The sequence below is a fragment of the Palaemon carinicauda genome, chromosome 22 (assembly GCF_036898095.1).
Source record: "Palaemon carinicauda isolate YSFRI2023 chromosome 22, ASM3689809v2, whole genome shotgun sequence".
NCBI classification, from domain to species: domain Eukaryota; kingdom Metazoa; phylum Arthropoda; class Malacostraca; order Decapoda; family Palaemonidae; genus Palaemon; species Palaemon carinicauda.
The window spans coordinates 18,203,640-18,227,145 of NC_090746.1; the positions used below are offsets into that span (position 1 = coordinate 18,203,640).

General features: G+C 44.9%; 1 protein-coding gene across 1 annotated transcript in view; it reads right to left on the reverse strand.

The window, feature by feature from the left end:
- Liprin-gamma (liprin protein kazrin) overlaps positions 1 to 23,506 on the reverse strand; it is a 162,220-nt gene that overhangs the window by 80,864 nt on the left and 57,850 nt on the right. Inside the window, 1 exon segment of the mRNA XM_068346008.1 lies at positions 11,826 to 11,985. Within this exon segment, the coding sequence (XP_068202109.1) occupies positions 11,826 to 11,985 (160 nt within the window).

Below are 23,506 nucleotides of genomic sequence, written 5' to 3' on the forward strand. Positions count from 1 at the left end.
ACTTTTTAGACTGGTGTCTGGGAGCTTTAAGCAGGAAGATCTCTCCGTCAGAGAAGGAAACTTCCTTGCTCCTCATGTCCTGCATGGACAAGGCCATATGTGACGGGTCTAGTGAGCTTGCTGCATCGTTCGTATCCGGAGTCCTCAAGAAGCGTGAGAACCTTTGCTCTTTCCTGTCAGCTGGAGTGACACCTTGTCAAAGATCCGAACTTCTGTTTGCTCCTCTTTCTAAGTGCCTCTTTCCAGAGGACTTGATTAAGGAGATTGCTGCTTCTTTGATACAGAAGGACACTCATGACCTGGTTGCGTCCTCTGCTCGCAAAGCCACCCCTTTGCCTTCCTTGTCAGCTAGACCAAGGATGGACACTCCAGCGTCCCGATTTATTCCGCCCTTTCGTGGCAGAGCCTCCAGCAGAGGAGGTGCTCGTGCCGAAGGGAGACGTGGAAAGAAGAAAGGAACTAAGTCCTTTAAAGGCAGAGTCTGACTGCCAACTTCTTCAGACAGCAGTGGGAGCCAGACTCAAGAACTTCTGGCAGACCTGGGAGAAGAGAGGCGCAGATGCACAATCTGTGAAGTTGCTCAGAGAGGGGTACAAGATCCCGTTTGTACGAAAACCCCCTCTAGCAACGTCTCCCTTCGATCTCTCTCCCAGGTACAGAGAGGAAGACAAGAGACGAGCATTGAAACAGGAGGTGTCTCTCTTACAAGAAAAGGGAGCGGTAGTCAAAGTCCTGGACCATCAAACCCCGGGCTTCTACAACCGTCTCTTCTTAGTGGCAAAGAAGACAGGAGGGTGGAGGCCGGTGCTAGACGTCAGTGCGCTGAATGTCTTTGTCACAAAGCAGACGTTCTCCATGGAGACCACAAAGTCCGTTCTAGCAGCGGTCAGAAGGGAAGACTGGATGGTCTCTTTAGACCTAAGGGACGCATACTTCCACGTCCCCATCCACCCAGACTCCCAACCTTTTCTGAGATTTGTTTACGAAAAGGTTGTCTACCAGTTTCAAGCCCTGTGCTTTGGCCTAAGCACAGCTCCTCTTGTGTTTACGAGGCTGATGAGGAATGTAGCCAAATTCCTTCATTTAGCGGACATCCGAGCCTCCCTCTATTTGGACGACTGGCTTCTAAGAGCTTCTTCCAGTCGTCGCTGTCTGAAGGATCTAAAGTGGACTCTAGATCTGACCAAGGAATTGGGTCTCCTTGTCAATATGGAAAAGTCTCAAGTGGTCCCATCCCAAACTATTGTGTATTTAGGGATGGAGATTCACAGTCTAGCTTTTCGGGCTTTTCCGTCGGCCCCCAGAACGAGCCAAGCCCAGTTATGCATCCAGAACATGCTGAAGAAGGAACGGTGTTCAGTCAGGCAGTGGATGAGTCTGATAGGGACACTATCATCCCTGGAACAGTTCGTATCGTTAGGAAGACTACACCTCCGTCCTCTTTAATATCACCTAGCTGTTTACTGGAAAAAGGACAAGACGCTAGAAGCGGTCTCAATCCCCATTTCCGAGAAGATGAAGTCTTGCCTGACTTGGTGGAAGGACAGTATCAGCCTCAGAGAGGGTCTGCCCCTGGCTGTTCAGACTCCCAACCACGTTCTCTTCTCGGACGCATCGGACACAGGCTGGGGCGCGACATTAGACGGTCGGGAATGCTCGGGAACTTGGAACTCGAGTCAAAGGACAATGCATATCAACTGCAAGGAGCTACTGGCAGTTCATCTGGCCTTGAAAAGCTTCAAGTCTCTCCTTCAAGGCAAAGTGGTGGAGGCGAACTCGGACAACACCACGGCTTTGGCGTACATCTCCAAGCAAGGAGGGACCCACTCTATGACGTTGTACGAGATCGCAAGGGACCTCCTCACCTGGTCAAAAGGTCTAAACATTTCGCTAGTAACGAGGTTCATCCAAGGCAGCTTGAATGTCATGGCAGATTGCCTCAGTCGAAAGGGACAAATCATTCCAACAGAATGGACCCTTCACAAGGATGTGTGCAAGAGACTTTGGGCCACATGGGGCCAGCCAACCATAGATCTCTTCGCAACCTCGATGACCAAGAGGCTCCCAATATATTGCTCACCAATCCCGGACCCAGCAGCAGTTCATATAGATGCCTTTCTCCTAGATTGGTCGCATCTAGACCTATATGCATTCCCCCCGTTCAAGATTGTCAACAAGGTACTGCAGAAGTTCGCCTCTCACGAAGGGACAAGGTTGACGTTAGTTGCTCCCCTCTGGCCCGCGAGAGAATGGTTCACCGAGGTACTTCGATGGCTAGTGGACGTTCCCAGAACGCTTCCTCTAAGGGTGGACCTTCTACGTCAGCCACACGTAAAGAAGGTACACCAAGGCCTCCACGCTATTCGTCTGACTGCCTTCAGACTATCGAAAGACTCTCGAGAGCTAGAGGCTTTTCGAAGGAGGCAGCCAGGGCGATTGCTAGAGCAAGGAGGACATCCACCCTTAGTGTCTACCAATCGAAGTGGGAAGTCTTCCGAAACTGGTGCAAGTCAGTATCGGTATCCTCGACCAGTACCTCTGTAACTCAAATAGCTGACTTCCTTTTATACCTGAGGAAAGAAAGATCTCTTTCAGCTCCCACTATCAAGGGTTACAGAAGCATGTTGGCATCAGTCTTCCGTCACAGAGGCTTAGATCTTTCCAACAACAAAGATCTACAGGACCTCCTTAAGTCTTTTGAGACCACGAAGGAGCGTCGTTTGGCTACACCTGGTTGGAATTTAGACGTGGTACTAAGATTCCTCATGTCAGAAAGGTTCGAGCCGCTACAATCAGCCTCCTTTAAAGATCTCACTTTAAAGACTCTTTTCCTGGTTTGCTTAGCCACAGCTAAAAGAGTCAGTGAGATTCACGCCTTCAGCAGGAACATCGGATTTTCATCTGAAACGGCTACATGTTCTTTACAACTTGGTTTTCTAGCCAAAAACGAGCTACCTTCTCGTCCTTGGCCGAAATCGTTCGATATTCCAAGCCTATCAAATATGGTTGGAAATGAACTAGAAAGAGTCTTATGCCCTGTGAGAGCTCTTAAGTTCTATTTAAGACGAACTAAACCTTTACGAGGACAGTCAGAAGCTTTATGGTGTTCAGTTAAGAAACCATCTTTGCCTATGTCAAAGAATGCTTTATCCCATTTTATCAGACTGTTAATACGAGAATCTCATTCACATCTGAGTGAAGAAGACCAAGCTTTGCTGAAGGTAAGGACACATGAAGTTAGAGCTGTCGCAACTTCAGTGGCCTTTAAACAAAATAGATCTCTGCGAAGTATAATGGACGCAACCTATTGGAGAAGCAAGTCAGTGTTCGCGTCTTTTTATCTTAAGGATGTCCAGTCTCTTTACGAGAACTGCTACACTCTGGGACCATTCGTAGCAGCGAGTGCAGTAGTGGGTGAGGGCTCAACCACTACATTCCCCTAATTCCATAACCTTTTTAATCTTTCTCTGGAAATGTTTTTATTGTTGTTTTTGGGTTGTCTGGAAGGCTAAGAAGCCTTTCGCATCCTGGTTGATTTGGCGGGTGGTCAAATTCTTTTCTTGAGAAGCGCCTAGATTAGAGGTTTTGATGAGGTCCTGTGGTATGGGTTGCAACCCTTCATACTTCAGATCCTAGGGGTCGCTCAGCATCCTAAGAGGATCGCGAGGCTCCGTAAGGAAGACGTACTTAAAAAGGCAGAGTAATTGTTCAAGTCGACTTCCTTACCAGGTACCTATTTATTTTATTTTTGTTATTTTGATAACTTCTAAAATGAAATAAAAAATCCTTAGCTCATAATAATGTAAACATTTATTGCTGGTCTCTACCCACCCCCCTGGGTGTGAATCAGCTATTATAATCACCGGCTAAGTTAAATATTGAAAAATGTTATTTTGATAATAAAATAAATTTTTGAATATACTTACCCGGTGATTATAAATTAAAGGACCCTCCCTTCCTCCCCAATAGAGACGCAGTGGACCGAGGAGAAAATTGAGTTCTTTGTTTACAATGAGTACTGGGTACTTGGACGACAGATGGCGCTGTTGAAGTACACCCCCTACCTGCATAGCGATCGCTGGCGGATTTTTTACGTAGAGTTTTCTGTCGAGCAGCAGAGCTGCAGCTATTATAATCACCGGGTAAGTATATTCAAAAATTTATTTTATTATCAAAATAACATTTTACTTAAGATAACGTCCAAATGCCCCATGTAGGAAAAATGCACAGAAAACCTTACCAGATGGTCAAATTCTTCCTTTGAAATTACTGCCCAAAAATCACTGAACACTAGCTACGATTTGAAAGAGAAAACCAAACAAATATAAATGGCTGCCAATACTGAGGCAGGCCAACCGCTTCCAAAACTAAAATCCACAATACTGGAAAAAACCAAATGGCCGGTGCTGAAATAAACTGTCAAAACAAACTATGGTACTTAACATTGGTAAAGGTGAAGTAGCAATGTCAGTCATGTTGAATTAACGACAATCACTTGCGAAAAACACTGAGCAAAACACTTATAGACTTTGCGGGCAAGTCCAAAACAGAAGGATGGCCTGGAGAGCGCGAGTAGTAGGTGTCGGTCGGGTAGCCCAACTGTATTCTCTAGGGCCTGTCACGGCCCTCCCCTTTGATGAAGGGATTATCTAAATGGAAGACAGCCTGTGAATAGTGGTTTTCACACGCCCTTGTTAAATACACGACACCCACAAGGTGATCGCGCGAGGGTTGTAACCTCTGCATTCCATGCTTTTATCTTTCTTTAGTATATTTGGAAGATGTATATTAGAAAAGTGTAAAGAAGGACCCTTTTCACCGGCCGCCACAGATCGACCCAGAAATTTCTAGACTTTGATGTACGTTAACGCTAGAGATTCATTAAAAATTGTGATTCAAAGACAAAGATTAGGTAAACAATTTAATACAGAGTAAACTAAATATGACAAATTTGAAAGCAATTTGTATTTTTTTGCAGCTATTTATAGGGATTATCTTTTGGTGAAGCTGGAAGACTAGCCATAAAAACTTTTAAGCAAAGTATAACTACTGGCCCGATAGTTAGGGAGGGTAGCCCGCTACCCCTCTCACACACACACTAGTGTTGCCTTCTCACTTTTAATTGCACACAAGAATTATTGAGGGACAGGTGATGGTGGGACAATTTGTATAAATAGCTACAGGTTTATTTCGTTAGGAAATAGGGAGGACCCTGACACCTCACTGACTTTGTGCAACACATGGATAGCGGCCTGAGCAATCTGTGTTTGTGATACTCGCAATGTCACTGACCTAGGTAAAAGTTCTAAAGAACATTAGGAATCTTTAGAATCCACCATGACATTACCCAATCCCACCTTGCAAGGGGTATGGAGATGTAACATTATGATTTTACCTCCAGATAGGTGAGGCTAGCTTGTAGAGGACTGAAGGTGCTATTCTCCAAGAGAGTGGGAAGATCTAAAGATAGAGCCAGTCATTCTTACAGATTCATCCCAGACTAATCTGGGGTAACCTATGCCCTCAACACTCTGCTACTTGTCCATTATGGAGCCTAAGGTTTTTAAATCACTCGATATGCAGCCACCTCAGGACCAATGGAGAACGTATCCATGTTCCTGCGGGTCACGTCATGCAGGTAGTGGGTGGTGAAGGACGTCTGACGCTTCCACACTCGCACTTGGAGGACCTGTGTCACAGAGTAATTTCTTTAGAACACTAGGGGTGTACTAATGCCCCTAGCGTCGTGACCTCTGGGGCGTCAAGTTGGAGAAGGATCAATATTCAGTACAAAATCTATGATCTTGCAAATTCAAGCAGAGATGGTATTCTTTGTGATCCTCCTCTTGGCCTTCCTTGTGCTTGCGAAAAGTGCTGACACACGGGGGCAAGCTGCAGTAGTTCATTTGTGGTAATACTTAAAACTCCCTACTAGCCAAAGTAACAGTTGATCTGGATCATCATTTACATAACAAAGACTCCCAATCCGCTACCTACGATCCGCTACTCCCGGATTCTAAGTCTTGGCAATAAACTCAAGGATGAAGCCGAGTGCTACCTACCCCCATCCCCTTGAATGGGCGATGTCGTAGGATAGACCATGAAGTTCACTGACCCTCTTTGTCGAGGCCAAGGCGAGCAGTAACACTGTCATCAAAGTGAGGTGGCGATCTGTTGCCTGGCGTAATGGTTCTTAGGGAGGAACCTTCAGAGACCGAAAGACGTGAACCACATTCCATGGAGGAGATCTAACTTCCGACTGGGCAAGTAAGCTTTTAACTTCATATGCAGAGAGACAACCACAATGGAGTGGAAATATTAACTCCCTTCAGTCTAAAGCCGAGGCTCAAGGCTGAGAGGAAGCCTTTCACCGCCAAGACCAAGAGAAGCATCGAGGGGAGAGATACCCCTTCCACGTCACCAACCACAGAAGAATGTTCATTTGGCCTGGTAGACTGAAGCCAAAGATCGCAGGTATCCAGTCATCCTCTTTGCAACGTGTTGCAAAAAGCCTATTTGAGTGAGGAGATACTGGATAGTCTCCAGGTATGAAGTCAAAGATGTTCACGTGTGGCAGTTTGATTAGATCGTGTCGTGGAGGGAGTCCTCTTGGGATCTCAATCAGAAGTTACAGAAGATCAAGGAACCACTCTGCGTGATACCATAGCAAAGCTATGAGAGACATGGATAGGTTGTTGGATGCTCTGGTCTTGTTGAGCACCCTTCTCATCAGACAGAATGGGGAAAGGCTTACACTGGATGTTGTCCCACCGTTGATGTAATGCATTTTGCCAGAGCCTAAGCATCCGGGATTAGGGAGCAGTACAGCAGGAGCCTGAAATTCATGGACGTCACGGACAAGTTCAGAGTTGGGGAAAGGCTACTAGATCATTCAAAGACTACTCAAAGACCACTACTTTTTGGACTCGGACCAGAGCCCTTAGACTTTGTGGTGCAGCATGTAGGCCCCTCACCCTTCTTTGCATACATCCAAAAAGAGCACCAATTTCGGGAGAGGTACGAGAGGGTCTGTTCCTCTGTGGAGGTTCTCATCTGCCACCCACCATCAAAGGTCCGCCTGCTGATGTAGTCCCATGGGATCAACGTATCCAGGGAGACATAGCGTTGATTCCACCTGGATTTTAGCTGCCACTGAAGAGACCGTATTCTGAGGTGGCCGTTGGGAAGGAGACAGGCCAGGGATTACAGGTGACCTAAGAGATGCTAACCACCATTGGACTGGGAGTTTTACTCATCTGAGGAAGGGGCTTGCTACCTTCCTCAGCCTCTGAACCCTGTCGTTCGATAGAAAGACTTTCTGGAGGTTGGCGTTGATGATCTTACCGAGGCATATCAGTCTTTGAGAGGGAGGCAGGGACGACTTCTCGATATTTACCATGGCAATACACGAGTAGACTGTTGAAGAAGGGTTGCCATCAAGCCTGCTAGGATCAGCCAATCGTCGAGGTATCTTAGGAGACGGATGCTGATCCTTTGAGTCCAAGATGACGCTAGGGTGAACAGTCTCGTGAAGACCTGAGGTGCTGTGGAAAGACCGAAGCATAGCAACTTGAACTGGTATTGTCTGTTTTTGTGTACAGTATAATCCTTAGATACTTCCTTGAAGACGGATGAACTGGGACCTGGAAGTATGTGTTCTTGAGATCCAGAATCCTCTGGTCTTACCACTAGTATGACCATATCTGCCGTCTCCATGCAGAACGGAGTTTGCAGAACAAACTTGTTCTGAACTGAGAGGTCGATGACTGGTATCCATCCTCCAGACGCCTTTTTCACAAGAAAGAGTCGACTGAAGAAGCCTGGGGAACCGTCAGGACCTCTAAGCAAGTGCCCTTTTCCAACATGGTCTGGCATTTGGCCCGAAGGGCCAGTTCTTTTGCCAATCCCTTCATGTAGGAGTTTGATGGGACTGGATCCCGAGTCAGTGGAGGGAGAGATTGAATGAATGGGATGCGATACCCTGAACAAATCATGAAGACTGTCCAGGGTTCTGCCCCATGCTGCAGCCACCTCTGTCAGCGGCATTGCAGGCATCCCCCCACTGGTGGGTAAGTGGGAGGACTGCCCTCCCTAGTGGCCTTGGCCGCCACTCTTGCTCCCTTTTCCTCCTCTGCAGGACTTGGAGCCCTTTTGCTCTTTAGCAGGAAACCTTTTTAGACACCTTTTTGGAGGATCTTGCTTTCTTAGTGGTCTGTGTCTGTTTCTTCTATGGTGGTAAGGCTGTACCATAGGACTGATATGTCAAGGTCCTATGGAAAAGGGAGTCCTGATTGGATTTCCTTCAGTGCTTAGCCCCCTGCTCGACTTCTTCCAGCTTGAAGAGGGAAGAACCATCCAACGTGGAGTTCCCGAGTCTTGAGACCTCTGCCTGTGGGACTTGTCGATGGAACCGTTCGATCACCGAATCCCAATGCCTGAGTATCGTATTCGCATTGACTTTCTCGTAGAATCTTTGGACCAATCTTTGGTTCTAACGAAGTGTCCCACAGATCCTAGCCTGCATGGCGTGCTTCGTGACCTTCTCCATGTTAAGGATCTAAAGATGCTGAAAAGTAGGCTGAGAGCTCAGTCTCTTGAAACAGACTCCTCTCGAGAGTGCCTCTACAGAAGAGTCTAGAGGCAAAGCCGGAAGGAGCTCGTTCGAGACCTTGTAATATCTCCTCTGTTGCACGAATGGTGGTGGGAAGAGTTTCGAGGATGAGCCCATGCAGAGAGAACTGGAAGAGCCGGTGATCTGAGAGAACGCCTTCTTCCTGGCAGCTGTCAACCCCTTCCACCAGGGTCAAGCTGCACTGACCTTGGGAGGTCGTTGGGTCCTGCAGACATGGTCAAGGACAGTGTCCTTGCCCTCCTTAGGGGCCGTCGTAGTGTTGGCTAACCCGTTAATGGTTCTCGTACAGGCTAGAATCCGCCACAAGGTATACTCCGACTCCTTCTGCTCTGCTTCAGAATACTTTGGACTGGTGGCCCCTGTGGAGGTAGCCAACTTCATAGTCCTGGTTATCTCCCACCTCCGAGCTCTCACCCATAGGAGCCCAAGGTGGGTCGAGGTTGTATGTTTAAGGCTGGGGAAGTGTCGCTTGTTGACGTCCCTGCTACTGCCGGGGAGTCTCAAATGCTCACTTTTGCTGAAGAGCTGCTCTAGCCTTGGTGTTCTTTGCATCCTTAGTCTTCTAGATTCTTCCAGCAGCGATAGTCTGGAGGGTTCCTGCCGCCCCGAGGTGGTCAGACCCTTTCTTGCAGAAGTGGCTGCCGCAGGTTCTTTCGGTGGTCTGGAGACGGGATGAAGTTCTGGATGGACAAAACCTGGGTATGAGAGATATCTCCCACAGAGATCGTGAGCCCGGCTTGTATGAGGGTGGAGAATATCACCCAGCGGGAGAATCTTTCCTGTCTCCTCTTCTGCTTAGTTGTAATGACCGGCTTCACGAAGCTACGAGAAGTCCTGCTGTATGTGAGCAGCAATTCCTGCTGTATGTGAGCAGCAATTCCTGCAGCTCCAAGCACCCTCCTCATGGGCGAGACACACATCTGAGGGTTCGGGGCCTTGGAAGAGGCAGGCCTTTGCCTAGGGTTAGATGGGGGAGAAGAAGAGGAGGAGTAGGAGACCGACTTCTCCAATGTGATCCTTGAAGAAGATTCTACTGCTGCCAGCTTCGATGGAGGTGCTGTCAGCGCGACACCCTGCTTCATTGCCTTCACCAAGGTGTTGAACCATAATGGAGGTTTCCCCACCGCAGAAAGGTCTGGGGTGTCTTTGGGATGGGTAACAGATGGGAACCACCTCCTAGGCCATTATGGTCTAGGTAACTGGAAGTGGGGAGATCCAGGTCTCTTATCCTGGTGAATTGGCAGCAGAGTGAAGTCCTGCTGTATGTGAGCAGCAATTCCAGCAGCTTCACGCACCCTTCTGACGGGCGAGATGAACATCTGAAGGTTCATGCCCTTGGAAGAGGCAGGCCTCTGCCTGTGGTCATATAGGGAAGAGGAGGAGGAGGAGGAGACTGACTTCTCCAATGGGATCCTTGGAGTAGATGCTACTGCTAACTGCTTATATGGAAGTGCTGTCAATGTGACAAGCTGTTCCACTGTCTTCACCAAGGTGTCTAACCATGATGGAGGTTTCCCCACCGCAGAAAGGTCCAGGGTGTCCTTGGGAAGGCTAATAGATGGGAACCGCCTCCTCGGGATCATGGTCTAGGTAACTGGAAGCGGGGAGAGCCAGGTCTCTTATCGTGGTGAATTGGCACAGGTATGTCCTCTTGATCTACCCTGAAAGGGCGAGATGGAGAACAGGAAGTAATAGGTCCATACTTCCTTAGAGGTTTCTTGAGACCAGAAGAGAAGAAAACTGGGTGCCTGATTCTCGCTGGCGAAAGGGGATGACGCATGGGCACAGGGATGGCAGGTCTGGATCTAGGTGAGCATGCAATGCACACGTCCATAGGAGCTGGAAGCATTGCCTATGGTCTGCGAAGCTCGTGGCTAGGCCAACGGTCTCACATGAGCCGATGATCGCACGCTGGATAATGATGAGGCGCTGGGAAGAGAAGATCATGCATATGATTGCACACTGGCGAGTGACAATCGTGAGTAGTTGCGTGACGAGCTGGCGAGTGACGATCACGAGAAGGCAAGTGATGATCACTATCTGGCGAACGGCAGGCTGGGGAGTGAAGATAACGAGGTGAAGAGTGTTGATCATGAGCAGGCGAAGAGTACGCTGAAGGGTGACGATCACTCACTGGTGAATGGCGAACAGGTGAGTGATGATCATGAGCTGGTGAGGGATGAACAGGAGAGACACGATTACTCACTAGCAATGACGATCCGGGATGACAAGTGACGATCGCAAGATGGCGAGCGGCGATCACAAGAAGAAGAGTGAGATGATCGTCACTCCCTGACAGAGGGCAAGGACAAACATCTGGGAGGTTGAAGAAGACTGCAATCCTTTGATGAGGTGGACAGACGGTGGTGACAAGGGCCCCTATCGTCAGCAGCAGGTCGGCGCTCGGGTGGCGAGTGGGCATGTTGATGGCAATCCTCAGCAGGGGTCACGCTGCAGTGGTCTGGAAGATGAGGAGGCGGGGCGACGTCTAGCAGGAACAAGCCTAGGCCTTTGTTCAACCCCCTCATCGTTAGGGGAAAGAATGCAGACTTTGGCGTCAGCAGCAGGAGCAGACACGGGCGAGAGCAGAACTACGCAAACGGCAAGGGCATCAACAACAGCACTTCCCAGCGTAGGAACTTCTATTGTGCTACCATTAAGTTGAACAAAACAGCTGACCTTATGCTATAATTTTGTAAATTAGATAAATAAACTAAAGGAAAATTACAACGAAACAATAGAAAATTATGATGGGAGAATTGTGCGAAATTAAAAGGACAAAAGCAATCCCTCAAAACTTGCCACTACTACCAATGATAGTTTTGGAAATGAGAGTGCAAAAAGAAGCAGAACATTTATGAAGAGTGAGCTAAATTTACAACTTCAAACTAATGGATCTGTGTGCACAAGCTGAATTGCCACAAGAGGCTGGTCTTAAGCAATAGGTTTGTTGGGAAACAAATATAATTCAGAATTCATTTTGTTCTGCCTAGTAAAGAATCCTGAGATTTATACTGAATGAGAACTCAGGAAGTAGGTAATATTGTATACTGTATATCCAACCTTAAACTTTCATACTAAGTAGGACTAAGACTAAATTACATATATGTCCATAACAAATTTACACTTTTGAAAGTGTAAGGCTTATTAACCACATAAAAAAATTCTTGTGAACACTAGAGTTGAAAATTACCTGCTAGCAAGACCACTCATTGCAGAAGAGTTAAGACTGGGACCAGAAGGCATTGGACCACCTGTAGGAGTACTGTCTCCACCTCTATCATCTCTTATGCAGGAAGGTGTAGCGTATAAAGGTGAAAGGGAAGGAGATTCCTTTGGAGTTCCCATTCCACCTGAACAGTTCACAAAGGGAAAATTAATGAAATATTTAACATTAGTATTACAAAAGACATTCTTAAACAACGTGCAATAACTACTCCATGCAAGTTGATTTCAAAGAATTAACAGTACTGTGCATCAGGTATAAGTTACAGCCAGGGAGTGTTAACAATTGATTCATAATATAAAAAAAATACTTCTTAGGGATCATACAAATAATTCAATTCACAAACTCTCTATCTCCTGAAAAATGTTTATTTTCTGGCCATCAAACACACAGAGTTTATTTATTAACAAAGCACTTAGAAATTCCTATTTCATGAGTCAATATCAACATAAATTCATTACTTTTCTCAAAACCTATCTCTAATACAAATGGATTTGACATTCATTTTACTGATGTAATTTAAAAAAACATTTGATAAAATATAAATAAAATTAATATAAATTTACCACTCCATGATTATAAACCCGGCTATTGATGCTTACATACAGGGGAATATAAATGGATTTAGAGAGCACAGTATAGTACTGTGTTTATCAGATATCTGGAGTTACGACAAATTTAAAGTTCTTGTTTATATGAAGATAGAAAAATCAAGTTATGAGAATAAATCTGCATAAATTATACTATACATGCAACTTATACAATAGTTATTTACCCCTATACACAAAGGATGTTTTTCAATATGGATAAATAAAAAAATACTTTTATTTTTTTCATTCAGGAAATTACAACTTTTAGGGGATTTTCCTATCAATTTTTATAATAGATCAAAGCAATGTAAAACTAACTGGATTGACAAGACCATATTTTACTTCGTAGGTTTACTTCATTAATTAAGAGAGAGAGAGAGAGAGAGAGAGATACATAAATGAAATATTTTGATTTTGTGAATATGTAGAGAAAGAGACGCACATTAACGGAGGCGGCAAACTCGGATGTAGGAAGTTGTTTTTAAGTATTGTAAACCAAGCAATTTTGATCCATATCACCCACTTCCTCGTTAACAAAGAACTGTTGTAGGCAGGAAAAGTGAAAAACATCACGAGACAAAACAAGCCATAAAACGGTAATGCTGGCACAGGCCCGATAAACATTAAATTCCAATTTGGTGACAGAAGTAGTCACCATAAGTTTAGCACGCCATCTTGGATACACCTTGAAACCCTACAGTGTAAAAGAAGGTGAGTGAGAATAATCAGCCTCAATCCAGAAAGTTCTTGAAGTCGTGAAGACCTAGGAGGTGCCAGCCGCTCTCTAACCCCCACCATTACTGGGGTTTGGCCCACTCCAACAGCTACACTTATCTCACCCAGCCAATGTACATATGCAGTACTCCATTACTGAATTTATCGTCCTCCAGCCCGAGATGTAGGAAAAGTCTGATGTTCTGTCTGTTTGACCAAGTGGATCGACTGAAGGTCGGTCTGTTCCCTCAAAGTCCCATGACAAGGAAAAGCAGTTCGGATGTCCACCCATCAAGAAATAAGTCTCTGGGAAACACACTCCCCATTTAAAATATCTTTATTTTGTCTTTTCTACTGATTTCAGTGTAATTTCAATTCTGCATAACTTTTAGTAACTAGTAAAATTCAAAACTACATGGCGCCATCCATAACTCATGTTTTCTGAGAATTTGCCTAACTGATATGATGAGATACAAGTTTGATTCTGAAAAATTAGTTAAATAATTAACTTTGAAAGAAATAATTTACTTAAAAGATTCTATTCGAGATTAATTACTTGAAGCTTAACACTTGGCAGTGGTGGGATTGTTGCCGTGTAATATTCATTAGTGCAAGAAATTAATAAATTAATCATTTACAGATACTAATTGATGAACATAGCAAAGAATAACCAAAAAGAAAAATTCTAACCAAGGAGAAATTGCAAAGGGATTGTTCAGGAAATATGCGAGTACTATATTTGTTCTCTTTCATCTTTATCAGTGTCTCTCTCATACAAGAGTACAGTATAAACTTTTTTTTGTCTCTTGTGTATTTAAGCTGAGTTTGGATAGTATAATTGACACCACTCAGCCTTGCTATTTAGTAAGAATACTAACACAAACCACACGCTTTTGCGAAAATGTAGGTAGGGATAATTTACATAAAGATTTTGAGAAATATAATGTAGCTAAATGATTAACTGATACGGAAAAAGGGCGCTAGTTTCAGAGTAACTGATGAGGTAGCGAAAATCAAACAGGTCATGTTGTTTATAAACGTAGATGTAGCCAATGCCCACACACACCACATTGAATGGTAAGGCAACTGAAAATATCACAACTTTTCATGAGTTTAAAGAAAAATGTAAGCTATCATGGCGTTCTGCCAAAGAGACGAATAGGTCATCAAATTAATAAAAGTCCCTATCAGCAAAATACGATAGTGACCCTATGACTGAGTTTGCACGTGGAAATAATAAAAGATGAATATGATTCCCTTACTTAAGGTAAAAGCAATTGCCAATAACAATTCCCTGAGGTACAATATTGATATACGTAGCAAGTAGCATCCTAGACATTGATTTTAAGGAAGAGAAAAGGAAGATAGCCAAAACACTAGGAAATTAGAAGAAAGAAACTAAGGAACAAATAGCCACATTTCCTACCAATAAAACTCAGAATAATGTAATGGTTACAGGGAAGTTAGATCCGTAGATTATAGCAATTGCACAAATTACCCTGGATATAACAAGAATCATAGGCAGCTCTTTAGGAGAAATTCTGTAAAAGGAAATGATCCATACAGAGGAAATAATGATGACACATATAAATCTAGGGGAAGTTTCTATCACAAGGGAGCTAAGCCAAAGAATAGATATTTTAAGTATTGTCAAAAGGGAGGTCACACAGAACAGGAATGGTGGCCTAAAGATAAGAAACCACCCCACAAAATAACAGAGGACACTTATCAGAATACTCCTTTGGCACAAATAAAGGGAAGCTCATATTCTACTAATAATATAGAATTAAGCAAATTCCCAAAAGTAATTCTCCTGTTATAAATAGTCAGAAAAATGTTATTTTTATTAATAAAATAAATTTTTGAATATACTTACCCGATAATCATGTAGCTGTCAACTCCGTTGCCCGACAGAATTCTATGGAGGGATACGCCAGCTATCACAATACTAGAAGGGGGTGTATTTACCAGCGCCACCTGTGGCCAGGTACTCAAGTACTTCTTGTTGACACCTCCTCAATTATTCCTCGGTCCACTGGTTCTCTTTGGGGAGGAAGGGAGGGTCGATTAAATCATGATTATCGGGTAAGTATATTCAAAAATTTATTTTATTAATAAAAATAACATTTTTCAATATTAAACTTACCCGATAATCATGTAGCTGATTCACACCCAGGGGGGTGGGTGAAAAACCAGTGTACAAGACTAAAGGATAGCTAAGTATCCCGTATTTCATATAATCAGTTATCCACAATAACAATGAAATAATAAGTACCTGGTAAGGAAGTCGACTTGAACCGTTACTCTGCCTTTTATAAGATCGTCTTCCTTACTGAGCGCAGCGTTCCTCTTGGGAGGCTGAATCAACTCAAAGGTGCTAAAGTATACAGGGCTGCAACCCATACTAAAGGACCTCATCACAACCTTTAACCTTGGCGCTTCTCAAGAAAGAATTGACCACCCGCCAAATCAACAAGGATGTGGAAGGCTTCTTAGCCGACCGTACAACCCATAAAAGTATTCAAGAGAAAGGTTAAAAAGTTATGGGATTATGGGAATGTAGTGGCTGAGCCCTCGCCTACTACTGCATTCGTTGCTACGAATGGACCCAGGGTGTAGCAGTACTCGTAAAGAGACTGGACATCTTTGAGATAGCATGATGCGAACACTGACTTGCTTCTCCAATAGGTTGCATCCATAAAACTCTGCAGAGAACGGTTCTGTTTGAAGGCCACTGAAGTAGCCACAGCTCTCACTTCATGTGTCCTTACCTTCAGCAAAGCAAGGTCTTCTTCCTTCAGATGAGAATTTGCTTCTCTAATCAGAAGCCTGATGTAGTAAGAAACTGAGTTCTTAGACATTGGTAGAGAAGGCTTCTTGATAGCACACCATAAGGCTTCTGATTGTCCTCGTAATGGTTTTGACCTTCTTAGATAGTACTTAAGAGCTCTAACTGGGCAAAGTACTCTCTCCAGTTCGTTCCCCACCATGTTGGACAGGCTTGGGATCTCGAACGACTTAGGCCAAGGACGGGAAGAAAGCTCGTTTTTAGCCAAAAAACCGAGCTGCAAGGAACATGTAGCCGTTTCAGATGTGAAACATATGTTCCTGCTGAAGGCGTGGATCTCACTTACTCTTTTACCTGTTGCTAAGCACACGAGGAAAAGAGTTTTTAATGTGAGGTCCTTAAAAGAGGCTGATTGGAGCGGTTCAAATCCTGATGACATTAGGAACCTTAGGACCACGTCTAGATTCCAGCCTGGAGTGGACAACCGACGTTCCTTTGAGGTCTCAAAAGACCTAAGGAGGTCCTGTAGATCTTTGTTGGAGGAAAGATCCAAGCCTCTGTGGCGGAAAACCGCTGCCAACATACTTCTGTAACCCTTGATCGTAGGAGCTGATAGGGATCTTACGTTCCTTAGATGTAACAGGAAGTCAGCAATCTGGGTTACAGTGGTACTGGTTGAGGAAACTGCATTGGCCTTGCACAGCTTCGGAAGACTTCCCATAAAGACTGATAGACTCTGAGAGTGGATGTCGTCCTTGCTCTGGCAATCGCTCTGGCTGCCTCCTTCGAAAAGCCTCTAGCTCTTGAGAGTCTTTCGATAGGCTGAAGGCAGTCAGACGAAGAGCGTGGAGGTTTGGGTGTACCTTCTTTACGTGAGATTGACGCAGAAGGTCCACTCTAGGAGGAAGAGTCCTGGGAACGTCGACCAGCCATTGCAGTACCTCGGTGAACCATTCTCTCGCGGGCCAGAGGGGAGCAACCAACGTCAGCCGTGTCCCTTTGTGAGAGGCGAACTTCTGAAGTACCCTGTTGACAATCTTGAACGGCGGGAATGCATACAGGTCGAGATGGGACCAATCCAGCAGAAAGGCATCCACGCGAACTGCTGCTGGGTCTGGAATCGGAGAACAATACAAGAGGAGCCTCTTGGTCATCGAGGTAGCGAATAGATCTATGGTTGGCTGACCCCAAAGGGCCCAAAGTCTGCTGCAAACATTCTTGTGAAGGGTCCACTCTGTGGGGAAGACCTGACCCTTCCGGCTGAGGCGATCTGCCATGACATTCATATCGCCCTGAATGAGCCTCGTTACCAGCGTGAGCTTTCGATCTTTTGACCAAATGAGGAGGTCCCTTGCGATCTCGAACAACTTCCTTGAATGAGTCCCTCCCTGCTTGGAGATGTAAGCCAAGGCTGTGGTGTAGTCGGAGTTCACCTCCACCACCTTGTTAAGCAGGAGGGACTTGAAGTTTATCAAGGCCAGATGAACTGCCAACAACTCCTTGTAATAGATGTGAAGTGTCCTTTGCTCCTGATTCCATGTTCCCGAGCATTCCTGTCCGTCCAGTGTCGTACCCCAGCCCGTGTCCGATGCGTCCGAGAAGAGACGGTGGTCGGGGGTCTGAACAGCCAATGGTAGACCTTCCTTGAGAAGAATGCTGTTCTTCCACCACGTTAGAGTAGACCTCATCTCTTCGGAAACAGGAACTGAGCCCGTCTCTAGCGTCATGTCCTTTATCCAGTGAGCAGCTAGATGATACTGAAGGGGGCGGAGGTGGAGTCTCCCTAACTCGATGAACAGGGCCAGCGATGAAAGTGTCCCTGTTAGACTCATCCACTGCCTGACTAAGCATCGGTTCCTTCTCAGCATGCTCTGGATGCATTCTAGGGCTTGGAAGATCCTTGGGGCCGACGGACAAGTCCGAAAAGCTCGACTCTGAAGATCCATACCCAAGGAGACAATGGTCTGGGATGGAACGAGCTGAGACTCCTCAAAATTGACCAGGAGGCCCAGTTCCTTGGTCAGATCCATAGTCCATTGAAAATCTCCAGACAGCGACGACTTGTGGGAGCTCTTAAAAGCCAGTCGTCTGACGGAGCCGGACACAAGATCATGATACTGCTGCACAGTCTGTAAACTGTCAATCATGGGCAAGCGAGGAAGAACAGTGACAACCCGAATCTGTCTAGACTGTCTGGGTCGTACAGACAACTCCTTAACGGGTTGCTGAGGTTGCCTCACTGCGTCACAACAAGTCCCTTCTGTTGGTTGTTGAACGTCTTCCCCGTGACACATTGACTCCGTAAACAAAAAATTCTCTAACAAGGACTAAGCTTGGACTGCATGTCATGCAACACAGCTCAAGGTCTAGGGAGCAGGTGTGGTAACAGACGGGATTAGCGGCTGAAGTGGAACCATTACCTTCCCTGTAAGCATGTTATGCTTAAATAAAAGTCCATAAGAGGTTATGCAGCTAAAGGCTCCCTCCAAATGACAGAGTCCTCAAGGGAATATCAGAAGGAGGGAGAAAGAACTTTCTCATCTACAGGGCCCTTATCCTAGAAAAGCTAAGTTCTCTGAGTGAGGGTTCACTGGTGCAAAAGCAGCAGACTAGAAGGCAACGTTATGAAACTGCTTGACAGTCTAGTGAGTTGGCAACAACCCAAGATGTGTTGAGAAGCATGCGGTAAGGTATGCAGAGCATGATGTATGCAGAGTATGCTGTATGCAGAGCATGCTGTATGTAGAGCATGTTGTATGCAGAGCATGCTGAATGCAGAGCATGCTGAATGCAGAGCATGTTGTATGCAGAGCATGCTGAAAGCAGAGCATGCTGTATGCTGAGCATGTAGTAAGCAGAGCCTGCTGTAAGCAGAGCCTGCTGATAAGGAAAGCAGAGCGTGTGCATGGCGTTTAACATTTCTCAGAAATTCCATGACCAGTGCTAGAGTGCTTTATGCATGCTTGCATGGGGTTTAAACCATGGTATGAAAATGGTAAGGTATGCTGAACAGCAGAGTCAGAACGAGTTGGAACAACAATAGTTGTGGTTTCCTCTTTAAGACTCCGATGAGGGAACACCTGAGGCTCAGTCTGCAAAGGCTGAATAAAAGACAAGCAGAAGGAAGGCCATGGGTGGAGGAGGCTGACTCCTAGCATGAGTAGTTGAACCCAAGGGTTGCGCTTGCTGAGCGGTTGGCGGAAGCGGAGTAGCAAGTTCCAGTTCCTGTGGTGTGAGCGGAGCGCGATGAGGAAGAGGCTGCGCAGAACAAGGTAAATGTCTCGCAAGCTGAGGCTCCTGAGGCGCAAGGCTAAGGTGTTGTGGTGCTTGCCTTGTGGAGGGTTGAGCTCGCTGCAGCGAGAGCTGAGGAGACTGACTCATGGACGGGAGAGGTTGTTGTACCTCAACCGAGAGTTGCATCACTGGTGGAGCAGCAAGTGGAGGCGGAGGAAGAGAGGTATAATCCTCCTGATCCCAATGTAAAGGTTGCCTTAAGGAAGGCGGAGGCTGAACACCACAGGGAACAGCAAACTCAGCACGTGGCTCAACATCGTACGCCTGGCAGGTGGAACTGCTGGCAGGTGGTACTGCGATCAGGCGGAGCGAGTGTAGGAGGAGGGAGTGTAGGCGGAGGCGGAGGAGCAACACTCTCAGCCCGACACTCACGCATTAAGTCCGAAAGCTGTGCTTGCATGGACTGTAGTAGAGTCCACAACATCGTACGCCTGGCAGATGGTACTGTGATCAGGCGGAGCGAGTGTAGGTGGAGGGAGTGTAGGCGGAGGCGGAGGAGCAACACTCTCAGCCCGACACTCACGCATCAAGTCCGAAAGCTGTGCTTGCATGGACTGTAGTAGAGTTCACAACATCGTACGCCTGGCAGGGGTACTGTGATCAGGCGGAGCGAGTGTAGGTGGAGGGAGTGTAGGCGGAGGCGGAGGAGCAACACTCTCAGCCCGACACTCACGCATCAAGTCCGAAAGCTGTGCTTGCATGGACTGTAGTAGAGTTCACAACATCGTACGCCTGGCAGGGGTACTGTGATCAGGCGGAGCAATCATAGGCGGGGGGGGGGGGGGGAGTGTAGGCGGAGGCGGAGGCGCAACACTCTCAGCCCGACACTCACGCATCAAGACCGAAAGTTGTGACTGTATGGACTGCAGTAGAGTTAACTTGGGGTCGGCAGACACTAAGTTCTGCTGAGGTAAAGCCTTAACAGCAGAGATCTGTTGTGGCAGAACCTTACTCCTCTTAGGCGGAGTGTAATCAACTGATGACTGGGGAGAGTCAGAGCTAACCCAATGACTGCATTCGGGTTGTGAACTTTAACTTCGTACGTCTGGCATAGGTCTGGACTTAACGTTTAAGAGGTCTTGAGACCTGAGACCAGCGTTACTCTGCCTTTATTTTCTCCCCTAATCTCTTCTGCAGACGAGCAAAATAAGGGCTCAATCGTCTGCAGGTGGGAGTGACGGTCTCGGTAAGACACGCCCACAACCACCGAGAATACTTCTGTGCGCCGATCAAGGCCTGCTGAACCCTTATGCCCTTCGACATTGCTTCTCCCCTGGGCTTGGGAGCTTGCAAGAGGTCCCGGACTGGGAGGACGACTGGCGCGCACAAAAGTACCCTCACGCACTAATCACTTATCACTTTGATTTCTGTTTGCACTTATTTCACTGAACTCGAAACTTTAAGTGGTTTGTACCTGAAATACGCAATTCTATCCTTTCTCAAAGTTAGTAATTGCGAAAACAGAATTACAATGTAACAGAAAAATCTAATGAAAGATAATTCAGTGGTTGGAAAGAGACTAAACACTAGATCACTCTAGAAACGTTTAGTTTCTTCCCCTAAAGAGACTAGGGAGAAGAGCAAAAATCGATAATGACGTTACTCGTACGCCTGGCAGGCTTGAAAGAAACGTTTATCCTCTTTCTCCCTCCGTCTCTATCTCTCTCTCTCTCTCTCTCTCTCTCTCTTGACTTAGAACCTGAGAGAAGAGCCCAATCATATATATCGTTAAAACATATTATTGTTAAAGGAAAAAACTGAAAAGTTCCTTTATTAGGATCAAAACCATTAAGTTAAGAAAGAATGAACAAAACGCTAGACACGGTTACTCTTACTGCAACGTGAAACCGTGAACATTCTTTCTCTATCGTAACGATAGAGTGCAAGTTGAACGTTCTGAACGTCAACAACTGCAGAGACAAAACAAAACGTTAGTTCAACTTTGAAAACAGTACGAGACTGTCAAAGAAAATCTTTCAAACTCTGTGGCGGAAATAGCATAATATGTTAACAGGTAAAACCAAAATGACGGGCTCAAAGTTTATTAACTTCGGTAAAAGACCGCCTACTATTAGGAAGGTCGAATATAAACAAATATAAAAATTAATTTTAATGAGTTTATAATAAAAGGAAGTTAATCGAAGAGGCCTATAAGAGGCGGAGAGATATAAAATAAATTATAACTTTTGTTAAGCAAAATTAAGAAAGAGAGTCTATACTCTCTTAGACACCAACACTTCCGTCTAAGGGAAGGGTCGGCCATTGAAAGGTGAACGAGAGTTCATACTCTCTCGTCACCATAATTAATCAAATTAATTCCAAAAGCTAACTAAGCTAATATAGAAGTTTCCAGTAAAGCGACAGCCGAAATCAAAGAGAAATACTTCACCAAAGTCGTGAAAATACTCCAAGAACATAAGCGTATCCCAGAACGTCTTGCCGGAAGCACGACAGAGGAATAATTGAGGAGGTGTCAACAAGAAGTACTTGAGTACCTGGCCACAGGTGGCGCTGGTAAAAACACCCCCTTCTAGTATTGTGATAGCTGGCGTATCCCTCCATAGAATTCTGTCGGGCAACGGAGTTGACAGCTACATGATTATCGGGTAAGTTTAATATTGAAAAATACCAGATAGGAGAGTGTGTAAGTTATGGAGATTCATCTACATTGCAAGCAACTATTTTATCCTATAGACAGTAGGCACTACCAAAATTAATTCAAAGATAGATAGAAAGGAAGGACCCTGTTAGACTGGTAGCAATATTGTTCTGCTATTCGGGATGAAAACAAGTTAGTTAAAAAGGGATTACAAGTAGTGTAAAGCTTTGAGTAATTAATCTTGAATAGAAGTTTTTAAGTAAATTATTTCCATCAAACTTAATTATTTAATTAATTTCTCAGAATCAAAGTTGAATCTCATCATATTAATTCAGCAAATTCTCAGAAAATCTGGGTTATGGATAGCACCATGTAGTTTTGAATTTTACTAGTTACTAAAAGTTGTGCAGAATTAAAATTTCAATGAAATCAGTAAAAAAGACAGAAGCAAAATATTTCAAATGGGGAGAGTGTTTCCCAGAAACTTCTCTCTTGATGGGTGGACAACCGGACTGCTTTTCCTAGTCGTGGGAGTTTTGGTGAACAGGCTGAACTTCAGTTGATCCTCTTGGTCGAAAACAGAACATCAGACGTTCAGCTTGGGCAGTTTCTCCTCCTGCATCTTGGGCTGGAGGATAGAAAATTCAGTCATGGAGTACATCGTACCCGTATTGGCTGGGTGAGACAAGTGTAGCTGTTGGAGTGTGCAAAACCCCAGTAGTGGTGGGGGTCAGAGAGTGGTTGGCACCTCTAGGTCTTCACGACCTAAATAACTTCTCAGGATACTAGCTGGACAGGACTAGTGTTGATTGTTCACACCTGCCTTCTTATATACCGTAGGGTTTCAAGGTGTGTCCAAGATGCCCGGCTAAACTTCCGGTGAACGTTTTTGTCACCAAAAAGGAATTCTGATGTTTATCGGGCCTGTGCCAGCGTTACTGTTTTACGACTTGTATCGTTTTGTGATATTTTTCACTTTTCATGCCTACGCCTCCAGTTCTTTATTAACGAGAAGTGGGTGTTACAAAACAAAATTGCTCAGTCTACCACTCTCCGTTAATGTTTCTCTCTTTACATGTTCACGAAATCAACATACAGTATTTCATTTTTGTCTCTCGCTCTTAATTAATGAAATAAACCTACGAAATACACCCATTCAAACAATCTGTCATTACAATTACATTACTATTCCAAATAATTATATTTATAAGAGATCTTTGGCTTTATCTGAATACAGTGCCTGTATTGCATAAATGCCCAAGAAAAACTTTGCCTTCACAAGTTGCAAATGTGACATATTCATTTGTTAGAGTTCAGTAATGAAAATGGTTTAGAAAATAACTTTAAATCTATTTAATACAGCATTCATATAAACTACTTCAGCAATGCTTCAAGTTTTCAATTTTGAAAGGTTTACTTTTCTCTTTACTAGTAGATTAAGGAACTTGCTATGCAGAAGGATTTGTAATCCATAAAAACCAATAATTACACTTTCAGTGGACAATACACATTTCCTGCTCCCTAGCAGGTAAAAAGATGTAATAAAAAACTGTTTTTCTAAACTTTTCTTCTATTACAAAGGTTTTAGATTCATAAATTGAATACATTGCACATCCCATGTAAAAGAAAGTAATAAAAAATGCTTTGAATAAAATAAATTTAA